Source organism: Glycine soja, chromosome 10 (genome assembly GCF_004193775.1).
Source record: "Glycine soja cultivar W05 chromosome 10, ASM419377v2, whole genome shotgun sequence".
NCBI classification, from domain to species: Eukaryota; Viridiplantae; Streptophyta; class Magnoliopsida; order Fabales; family Fabaceae; genus Glycine; species Glycine soja.
Window position 1 is genome coordinate 4,491,788 of NC_041011.1, and position 11,158 is coordinate 4,502,945.

Consider the following 11,158-nt stretch of genomic DNA (forward strand, 5'->3'; position numbering starts at 1 on the left):
AAAAGAAGGAAGAAACATGAAATTATTGGGAGCCGCAAGATCCTTGTGGGCCAACTCAACCATTTTACACCTTGGCACTAGTGGACCGGAGCAATCCATCAAACCTGCCTGGGACCCACTACTTTTATGCTCCAAAACATGCTTCATTCTCTATCATTCAAATCCACCATTCAAAGGATTAATAACCAAGAATGCTTTTCTTTTTCTTTTTTTTTGAGGAGTTGTCAATGCATTCAAGTGGATTATCAAGGTTGACTTACCTAATTGAAATCATAATATGTTTAGGCGGATATGCTAGAAAGCGAACGTGACTTCATTACAAATGCTTAGTGAGATTGACAATCTTATCTTAACATGATTAGGAGTGCAAGGTAGTTCTCACTTAACTAAATGGGATTTTTAGTAAGTAGTTGTATTACATATTTAAGAAGAGAATTGTTCTATTTATATTAATTTGCTTGATTTTAATATAATTGTTTTCAATAAAAGATATAATTAATCTCTATCATAAAAACTTGAAATAAATAGATACTTATTAACATATTATCAATATAAAATTAGATTTAAATTTCTTAAATGAAAGAAAAGACATCACTAAGAATGATGTGTAAAATTTCCTAACAAATTAGTCATTAATAAAAATGATACAATTTTCTAACAAATTAGTTGTTAACAAAAATGATAATTTCATATGTCATGGAAACAAAAAAAATAATAAAATAAATATGCTTTCTTATGCGGTTTTTAGTTTTATGTTTTTAAGGAAACAAAAATATGTTAGTATTTTTTACTAACCATATAAATACTAAACAAATATAAGAAGATGAGCAATTCTTTTTTAATCATCGTGATATTATTAATAATTAATTAATTACTTTTAAAAAAATTCTTTTAATTATTTTTTTTATTCATAAAACTCAAACTTAATATTTATTTATAAAAAATTAAATCTAATGTCACTTAAACCACTTATTTGTTTGTTCACCCAAGATGGTGGGCATATGGTGTATGAAATTAGAGGACAATATTTTGTCCGGATGGGACCGAACAAGGGACGATGAAATCAGTGTGGTGGAAAGAAGTTGTGTTTGTGTTTGTGTTTGGTGTTGGGACAATTGATATTGGTGGCTCTCAAATTGTGAACCGCACATATACCCACCCTGCTTCCCACGCCACATCGTTCTCCCTCTCCCTCCCTCCCTCTCTCTCTCTCTCTCTCTCTCTCTCTCTCTCTCTCTCTAAGCTCTTTCTTGTTGAAACTGTGAGTCTATGTTATTTGTGGCGGAGCATGAACTCCACCACCAACACTTCGAATTCTCAGTCAATGGCTGCAGCAGCACCGAGTGATGGTTCTGGGAAGAAGGTAAGAAAGCCTTACACCATAACCAAGTCCAGAGAGAGTTGGACTGAGGAAGAACATGATAAGTTTCTCGAAGCTCTCCAACTGTGAGTCCACTTCCTTCTTTCCCTTCTATGTTTGTTTGAGGTTCTTACCGCCAAATTGAGTATTTTATTTTTAATTATCTCCGTTTCTCTGCCTTTTTCTGTATGAGAAAATTACATCTTTTGGCCAGCATTTCTTATTCGTTTTGGTCTCTGGGGAGAACCCAATTGATGCTGTTTAGCATGAGTCCTGAAGATGGAATATTCCAATGAGCCGAATTTGTTCCACTGATGTATCTGCAGGGACTCCGATGTTTAAGTCAGTCAATGTATGCAAGATACAAATAGAGGATAAAAGTTTGAGAGAGTAGTACCCCCAAAGCTTATTGGGTTTATTAATAGTAATACCATTCTTGATTTGGTTCTCTGGGTATTTCTGACATGAGGTGACATGGGAAAAGCCTATTTCGACAAATCTTACCGGAATTGCTACCTTAACAGATTCTTGGCCATGGTTTCATGCTTTGCATCTGTGTCGAGGTTCATCTACCACTAGATGGTTCAAGATATATTTGCCTTTTGAGGAATAGTTATTGGATTTTGGATATTGAGCCAGGGCATTGGCTTAATGAGATAGACTGAGGGGAAATTCTCCAAAGAGGGATCCAGAATAGATGCTAAGACCTGTAGGTGGAAGAACTCCTATTAGAGTAGAGGATGGTCAGGTTGTTAGAAAAACTGTACAATTACAAGTAGATGGAATGTCACAAGGTTGAAAACTTGGAATGAAAACTAATTTGATACTTGTATTGTGTGGAAGCACAGAATTGGATTAGGAGAAGATATAAATAAAATGTAGTCATTTTCAGGCTAAGGTGTAATTTTGTTTGAAACTACCTTTCAGTCTGCTTGTGCTCTATTTTCAATCTTCTCAACTTTGTAATTTAAATTAAGCGAAGAACTCTGCAATCCAGTTGGTGACATCTTGTGGTTTATTCAGATTTGACAGGGACTGGAAGAAAATTGAAGATTTTGTAGGTTCAAAAACAGTTATTCAGGTACGGTGACTGCTTTTTCAGTATGTCTATATTCTATACGGGCATTATTTGTCACTAACGAATTACTTTTTGTTATAGATTCGAAGCCATGCCCAGAAATACTTCTTGAAAGTTCAAAAGAATGGGACTGTGGCACATGTGCCTCCTCCCCGTCCAAAGCGCAAAGCTGCTCATCCTTACCCGCAAAAGGCATCAAAAAATGGTTTGTTTCTATTTGAGATGGCGATATTCTCTGTCCCTAAAGGTGCAACATTTCATGCATCCCTGACATGCTGCTTTCTGGTTTTCCAGTTTTGGTGCCACTACCAGCTTCCATTGGTTATGCTTCATCGAGAAATACGCTTGCACCTGGGTTTGCCTCATGGGATGAAACTTCCCTGCTGATGAATGCTGGAGCCGATAAACCCATGACCTGTCAGGATGAACTCAACAATCTTCATCATGGAAATGAAGGCATGCATACTCCTTTTGTTTGTTGTTTGTTTGAAGTCAATAGTCTACATTTATTTACTATACTAAATGCAACTGTCCACCACTTATTACGTTATATGACGTTACTGATTCAGCTGATATTGGATCAAAGGGGATAGCACAGATTACCAACAGCAGTCTCAGTGGTGTAGGAAATTCTACTGGAGCACTACCGACTTCTGAGATACCCAAGCAAGGGAAACAAGCTCCAGTGCTTCATGGTAATCTTCTAATGTGATGATTTTTGTTTTGCATTCATTTTCAATTGAAAAGGATGATCATTTGTTATTTTGAACATATTTCTCAGGTTTGCCAGATTTTGCTGAAGTTTACAGTTTCATTGGAAGTGTATTTGATCCAGAAACAAACGACCATGTCCAGAAGCTGAAGGAAATGGATCCTATAAATTTTGAAACTGTGAGTTGAATACTTGGATGAAATTTATCATCCTTTAATTAGATGATATGCCCTCCCAAAGTAATTGCAATGGTGAAACTGACAAAATGAACTGCAGATTCATAATGAACATTTATTCTCCCTCCCAAGGCAGAATTAAGAAATTTTGAGAATATAGAATGATATAGCCTTTCTGTTTGACTATTCTACTGATAACTTAAATCATTTTCCAAGGGAAGAAGGAATCCTATGAAAACATTTTTTACTGATTGATAGTGTCAAAACATGATTTGAAAGGAAAAGGACATGATCATATCAATGTGAACAAAAATCATTTTAACTGTCATCTGTTCATTTAAGTTCAATTCAGACTACAAACCTTGTTGCTGGAATTTGTCAGTCTTGGATGTCCTCTAACATAGTAAGGCGTAATGAAATTTTCCTTTAAATTGAAATTTACTCTAAGAGAGTATAAAATCATTCATATGCCTTCAATGTTAGTTTTGGGATAGTTGCTTCATAGCATGGTATCAAAACTTATAAGTCTATATTGGGGGGGGGGGGGGCGCAATACAAACCTTTCTTGGTTACTGACTTTCGTACATTTGGTGTTCTTTTGCAGGTTTTGTTGTTAATGAGAAACCTCACTGTCAACTTGTCTAGCCCTGACTTTGAACCCATCGTAAGTTTCAATATCAATCCCAATGATGGCTATATAGTTTATCCACATATTTGCAAAATAAAGTTAACATGTTTTTAAAAGAAACATAGTTCATAGTTGAATTTTTTCAAGTATCATTTTGTTAAATGTAGGGTGTACAACCCATCTGCTCGATGTTTTATGTTTTGAGAAAATTAAACAAGAGCATGCTAATCTTGTTAAAAATATAAATGTATAATTAAAACATGTGTTTTCCCTGAACAGCGTAAACTTTTACGACTATTGGTTTATTACATTGTATCTAGAGTTCAATCATTGCCACCCCATTCTTCCGATAGAAAGTTCCATTTCGGCCCAAGGTGGTAGGTGGGCCAGTGCATTCTCCAAGCTTTAAGCCAAGAATTGAGAGGGGGCATGTTAGAAATATAATATAAAACTATTCGGGTATCTTCATCTAACCCTTGTTTATGACAAATCCATTCATGTGGAGGGGGTTAAAACCATTTATGTGTCTTCACCTAACCTATTGTCGGTTCATGAATCCATGTTTATGGCTTTGAATCTTGATCTTTTATGGGTTGTGCTTGTGCATATTTTGTCATTATCACTACAAAATTTGTTTTACTAACTACCAAATATATTAAGTTGCTTGTATGAGTAGATAGGCCCAAACAGGGACAAATTCAAAGGGGGAGGTCTGCTGGCCACCCTTGCCACACATGTTCTCACTTTCTTTCTTTCTCTCTTTTTTGTGACTAAAAGTGATAGAACGGGGAGACACCCCCAATACCTACTGGGCAAGGCGCCAATGACCCATCCAAAAGATTACTGCACAAGCTTAAACCATAAGCAATTTTACCAACTACTCAACTAGTCCCTAGGCATCAAGGGATCTCTCTCAGAAGGCCCCGAAATGTTCTCACTTTCTAATTACATGTGAATGACATGATAGGATTTCCATGTAATAAATATAGGCTCTTGTATTAATTTTTTATTAACCCCAAATTACTTGAAAAATTAAAGTATTTATTAGATTAATAAGTGTATATAAATTTTAATATGAACTCTCATTAAAGAATTCATCAAAGATAAAAATAAAATGTTTTTTTTTATAAAAATACAAACAAATTAAAAGCATAGCTCAAATCCTCTCTATATATAAATTAGAATAATATCTTGGAAGAGTGTTTTTAGGACTTATTCTTCGCCGAAAGCATTTCTATAGGATTTTTTCAATGAGAACATTTTTGGGGATTTTTCTTAACCTCTTATCTCTTTTAATTTACTATTTTCATCTTTTTTTAAAAAAAAATTGAATTTCAATGTTTTTTTTAAAGAAGTTATCGATATTTAAAATAACCTTGTATTAATTATTTATCAGAAATTTAAAATATAATTTATATGTTCACAAATATTTATTTATTACAAATTTTACTTTTAATATAATAATTTATATATTCAAAAGAACTTTTTGTTTTATAAAATAAAAGTTTCAATATTTTTTAGTCCTTATAATTTAGCTTTTTTTGTGTTTTGTCCTTGTAAAATTATTTTTTTTAAAATCTTGCAATTTATGTTTCTTTTATTTTTAGTTCTTAGAAAATTTTAGATAACACTTTGAAGAGTAAAAAGAACTTATCTAAAATCCTATAAGGAAGAAAAAAAAATAATCAGCAAAAACTGAAAACAAAAAATAATAATTTTACAAGGCCTTTCGATACTAACTTTTAAGATCTGTCCAGAATCCGGAATTAGTTGAAAATAACCCCTTCCACACGAGGCCTAAATACCTTTCTTCAGAAAACAAAATGAAGAGCTTCACCATGAAATTTGTATCTGTAGGAACAAGGTTAAAGTAATCTAACAACATTAAACTTCACACCTCAGTTTCTTCGCACCTCATTCAACTTAGTGATGCTTAAACACTCTCATGAAGCTGTTTTGACGAATGGACTTTAATATGAACTTTGAGTTTTGAAATATGAAATTTGACTAGTTTATATCTTTATTGTTCTGTTCAGAAGAAGGTATTGTCAACATATGATGTCAATACCGTGGCAGTAGGAATTGATGTCAAGACAAATGATCTATCATGTCAAACCGCTTAACACCACTAGCAATTTGTTGATATGGTATGTGTTTTTTTCTCATCATATTTTATGTAGTTTTCTTTGTTCTTTCCATGTATGTTTCTATTCTAACATCTTCTACAGTTAGGTAGGGCAAATTTGGATTGAAGACTGAGGTTTTGCTCGGCCAGCGGTAAGGCATGGGGAATATCTTGCACCCACTGAAAAGCCTGTAAATGTAACCGTAGTCCATTGTAACCACAACCAAAATAGTAGTAAATGTTAGAAAGCTAAAGAGCATAATGTATTTTCAGATGATTCTTATAACAATTGTTGTATTGCAGTGATTTTGTTGCCTTCGAGTAGAGACAGGTTTATACGATATTTTTAATGATACAAATGTATCATCACAAAATTAGAAAAAGGGGAGGGAGTAACTATTGTCTAGTGACTAGTATCAACGTGGCCTTTCGTTTTCACCAAAAACAAGAAACGTGGCCTTTTGTTGCTAAATTTGTGTTTGTAAAGTCACACTTTGACATACTTCTTTTTTTGTGTTTCAGCCTTCTGTCCATATCATCATAAGATTCATTGGTGATATCCAAAGCCCCATAACCACCATTTTTTTTTATAATGTCTGGGGCATAAAGGGAACAAAGGAGCATTGTTAGTAAAGAATATAATGGGAGAAAGACTGGGATTGTTTTGTTTTACATCCATAGATAGGACAAAACAAAACCACTCAGAAAAAAGGATGGACAGTGTAAACGACCCAAGTGTTAGAGCCATTTGATTTTTATTAGTAGGACTCAGAGAAAACGAGACAAGGCAGAAAACATTAATTCACAATGTTGCTGAAGTATGTGTCAAAACATACTTGTTTTTACCTTCAAACATATGCTCAAAACCAATAACATAAGTGAGGAATATCCCAAGAAGCGTCGACAGTCCCTTTTGCTTGTAGAAAACAGGAAGCCTTGAAACGACCATGGAAACTTCAGCCAATCCATTAAACATTGTCACAAGTCACAACAACACCATAGAACAATGTACCCACATATATGCCTCCATGAGTCATGGCAATAATTACCAAATACAACAAGCTGAAAGGAGGGGAAGTTGTTAATAAAATACAATAATAGCATTTGATGATAAAACAATAAAATGAAACTTTCTAATCCTACTTGGCAAAGCTTGAAGGTGTACTGTAGAAAATATTTTCTTGATAAACAAGCTTTTAACAGCTCCCATTTTCCGACTCCAATCCATACTCTCCAGTTGTCCATGCAGCTGGGTGGCTCTTAGACCTGTCAAATTCAGCAGTAAGTTTTTCACCAAGACATAATTTTCATGGTCAGAATTAAATTGTTAATACTAACTTTTACTAGTGTAGACACATTAATCATTGAGAATAAACGCAAGGACACTTCTTGCAAAAAAAATCGGCCACACATTTCCTCTCAAGACATTTGAAACCCATTAATTCGAAAAATTTGAAATCCAAACCAGGGAATATTTTATCGATGAAAAGAGCTTTAGCTGGTCCAACCATATTTACAGATTTATAATTATTAAGGAATCTGACATATAATCAATTTTCTGGTGATTAAACAATATACACTTCAAGTCTGAAATCAAGTTAATTTTACCTGTCGTAACACATTTCCTTTGTCCACCAGAGTTGCCTCTTAACATTGCATTTCCTACAATGTATCAGTGCAAATCTCTTGTCCTAAAATCTGCAAATTCATAGAAAAGAAACAAGAGACTTTAAAACAAAATGTTACGATGAATTCATGAAGATCAATGATGGCTTTCAAATTATAAATTTTACCCTTAGGACATGATCTGTTATCAAATTTGCCCTCTAGCCTTCGGATGCTATAGCCTTAGTGAGCATTGAGTCAAAGAACAACCACTTAATTATCATTCATTTCTATTTTTATGGAAAAGAAATATAAGATGCACTTGATTTCAACATAACCAACTGCCAATGTAACTGAGATTAGAAATAGCTGTTCTGTTTGCTGTTATCACCTACAACTGGTGAGAAATTTTGAAATAAATAGCAAGCAGTAGAAGAATGGAATCTCAAAAAGCAAACAGCTATTGATATTAAAAGGTTGTCATATTTTTTTCTCTTTTGGGTTTGAAAGGCTACCAGCTATTCAACAATATAAAAGGAAGGACAACAGATGCATGTATATACCCCATAAAATAAATATGTAGATCATGCTTGATATTTGCCTCTTTCTCTTCTCGGCAATTCCACTAGTAAAAGTCTGCAATGCCAAATGTATTATACAGTCAAAAGTTAATTTTCATCTAAAATGTCAGTCTTCGTTTTCAATTGAATTCAGGTTGTAAGCATAACGAGATCCAACTCCTTGGACTCTTGGCAAGAAGGCCAAGGTTTCTCTAAGTGTCATTTCTCCATATGAAGACATTTTGATTGACATAAGCAGCAGTTCTTTGGGGTACAAACTCATTCATCGCATGACCATTATAAGTTACCTTTCCAGAGAACTGATCAAGAAGTTGTACTAGCTAGAGCTCTAAAGATAAGAAAATAGAGCTAAAAACATGAAAACATCGTTAAACAAAATAAATATACTTTTCCTCAATGCTCTAACCTTTAATTATGGATCAAGTTTTCCAGCCAACAGGAGTGTGTTTTTCCCAGAACTTGTAGGGCCTAAAAGCAATGTCATTCTGGAGAAAAGCAAATGGAAGAACAAGTTATATCCATTGGTTCCAAAGGTCCTATAGCTATATATGGTCTTGTCCTCCAGAGAGATATCAATCTATACAACAGTATTGTCAGAGTTCAACATGCCCTTTAACGACAAAAGTGAAACCAAATTGACAAGTTAGAATCTCCTTCGGTAAGATCATTTATCAAGTTCTACTATTATACCCCACTATATTTTTTTCATTTCACTAAACATCTATAGCTAGTAATTCCCTCAAACACAGAATAGTGAAATGCTCCTCTGCAGCAAAGTTGGCCAAGGCAATCTAAATCCTTATCATTTGAATGCAAGGAATTTAATTAAATTGAGTTATTTTCTTGATAGACAAAAGGAATTCCATTAAAAGGAAAACTGAACTGTAGCACAAGAAATGCCACTACCCAATATAAAAGAGTCTGAAATAACCAAATGACCTATTTGGTCCCTTATTTTATTTTTTGGGTTCAGTTTAGTCTTTTATCTTTTAAAAAGTTCATTTGATCCTTTATCTTAATTAAAAGGTTCAAAGCAGTCCTTCCAGGTTTATCTAATGTTAACATCGTTACCAGAATTAAGATATTTACAGCTAATAATCGTCACAAAACCTATGTTTTTTTTCCTTCACTATCCCTATCTTTTTCCTCAACCTTCTATCCAATACACTTAATTTTCATCATTTTCATCAATTGTATCCCTCATCTCCTCCTCAAACCTAGTATGCTTGAAATTCTTAGGAATTCCTTTCACCACTCCTACAAAAATGCTCGGCCTCCCACCACCAACGCCAACAAGCTCCGCCCCTTAATCTCGTTCTCATCGTCACCAATGCCGACAAGTTCTGCGGTGAGATGCTCAGCCTCCATCTACCACTACCGACTCTGATCTTTATCATTGTCGATGCCCGCAAGATTGCCAGCGAGTCCCCCTCAACCTCCTCCAAGGGAACCTCTCCTTTTCAAAACTATCGTAACCTGAGATGAATTTGTGATTCGGGGTTCTTGATTTGGGATTTGGGATTTTTGATTTGTGGTTCTTGACTTGTTCTGGGTTATGTTCTTCATCTAGGTTCTGGATTATATTCTTCTTCTTCTGAGTTCCTAATTGTTGTTCTTGTGTTTACATAATCAACATGTTTAAAGAAAAAAATTACATGTGACGATTTTTAGCGTCAACAACTTTATATTATTGATAACGTTAAATCTATCAGGACTATTTTTAAGTTTTAAATTAAGATATAGACCAAAGTAAATTTTTTAAAAAATAAAATATCAAACTGAACAAAAAATCAAATAAGTCATTTATCGAATATATCAAATTAAACCAAAAAATTAAATTAAAAAGTAAGAAAAAAAACTCCAACTAGGAGCAATACTTCAAGAAGCTAATGCTTGCAAAAGCATTACAAAAAAAACGAAGATTCCTCCATGTTATATAACCAGCCACCAGCAAAGTTTCAGCTTGCTAAAGGAACAACTACGAAATTGGTTTCTCTTGTCCTTTTTCAGCTGTTCTTATGTTGTTTATGTAATTATGTTAATATTTAATTTTGTGATTCAATTTTAAAATTGTATAATTTTCAAAAAACAATCAAAGGAACAATAGAGAAGTTAGGTCCGAACGATTAGATGCTTACCTCGAGAACGTATTGCATGTTGCAACACCTAAGCATAGATTGTTCAACATCCAACCAGACTTGCAAAACTGTAAACGAGTTAAGAGGAGTTTAAGCAACTAGATTCATACAACTCGTAAGAAAGAAAGAAAGAAAAAATAAACTACTTCCTATAAAAGAATCGAACCACAACCAGGAGTGAATCTTGATCATGGCCAGCAACTCGGTCACAGAGAAATTGTCCTGCCAAAAAATTATGAGTTCTGCATCAACCATAAAAGACCATACCACTGCATGCCACACAATATACCAAGCATTCTTAGGGTCACCAAGAGTCATTATCAGGGTTTTTTTTTTAATTCAATTTTTAGTTCCTTAATTTTTTTAAATTTCAATTTTTAGCCCTTTAATTATTTTTTTACAACTTTTAGTACTTCCTTAATTTTATCTCAGGATTTTTAGTCATTTAAAAAGTTTCTGTTTATTTTTAGTCTCTTATTTATATTTATTACTTAAAATTAGTTTTTATTTTGTCAATTTTTAGTCTCTTGTTTATTTTATATTTGAGACAATTTTTAACAAAAATAAATGAAAGATTAAAAATAAAAAAAAATTAGAAGAATTAGACATATTAAACATAAAATTAAACGAAGGACTTAAAGTTGTTAAAAAAAATTAAAGGACTAAAAATATGAAAAACTAAAAACATAATTAATCTAATTAAAAATTATAAACAAATAAGGGTCACAACTTCCATTCCAATTTAAGATTATTTT

At 33.4% G+C, this 11,158-nt stretch overlaps 1 protein-coding gene and 1 long non-coding RNA gene across 8 annotated transcripts; one reads left to right on the forward strand and one right to left on the reverse strand.

The window, feature by feature from the left end:
* The first annotated feature begins 1,021 nt into the window (after window positions 1-1,021).
* LOC114372630 (protein REVEILLE 8-like) lies at window positions 1,022-6,422 on the forward strand. Of its 3 annotated transcripts, none has more exons than XM_028330300.1 (9): window positions 1,022-1,446; window positions 2,384-2,441; window positions 2,520-2,643; window positions 2,733-2,894; window positions 3,008-3,133; window positions 3,220-3,329; window positions 3,931-3,990; window positions 5,994-6,101; window positions 6,183-6,422. In XM_028330300.1, the coding sequence occupies exons 1-8, from the start codon at window positions 1,058-1,060 to the stop codon at window positions 6,075-6,077; spliced, it is 1,113 nt and encodes a 370-aa protein (XP_028186101.1). In that variant the 5' UTR covers window positions 1,022-1,057; the 3' UTR covers window positions 6,078-6,101; window positions 6,183-6,422. The 3 variants fall into 3 exon arrangements, with proteins under 3 accessions (XP_028186101.1, XP_028186099.1, XP_028186102.1); XM_028330298.1 differs by having other exon boundaries at window positions 1,023-1,446; window positions 5,991-6,101; XM_028330301.1 differs by lacking the exons at window positions 5,994-6,101; window positions 6,183-6,422 and adding an exon at window positions 4,732-5,001 and having other exon boundaries at window positions 1,023-1,446.
* Window positions 6,423-6,577: 155 nt separating this feature from the next.
* LOC114372631 lies at window positions 6,578-10,670 on the reverse strand. Of its 5 annotated transcripts, none has more exons than XR_003658226.1 (8): window positions 10,404-10,665; window positions 8,672-8,750; window positions 8,248-8,320; window positions 7,873-8,081; window positions 7,688-7,777; window positions 7,223-7,345; window positions 6,926-7,141; window positions 6,578-6,675 (listed from the first exon to the last, which is right to left on the reverse strand). It is a non-coding gene; the product is annotated as an uncharacterized LOC114372631 (long non-coding RNA). The 5 variants fall into 5 exon arrangements; XR_003658228.1 differs by lacking the exon at window positions 6,578-6,675 and having other exon boundaries at window positions 6,800-7,141; window positions 10,404-10,471; window positions 10,576-10,670; XR_003658229.1 differs by lacking the exon at window positions 6,578-6,675 and having other exon boundaries at window positions 6,800-7,141; window positions 10,404-10,471; window positions 10,570-10,658.
* Window positions 10,671-11,158: the final 488 nt, after the last annotated feature.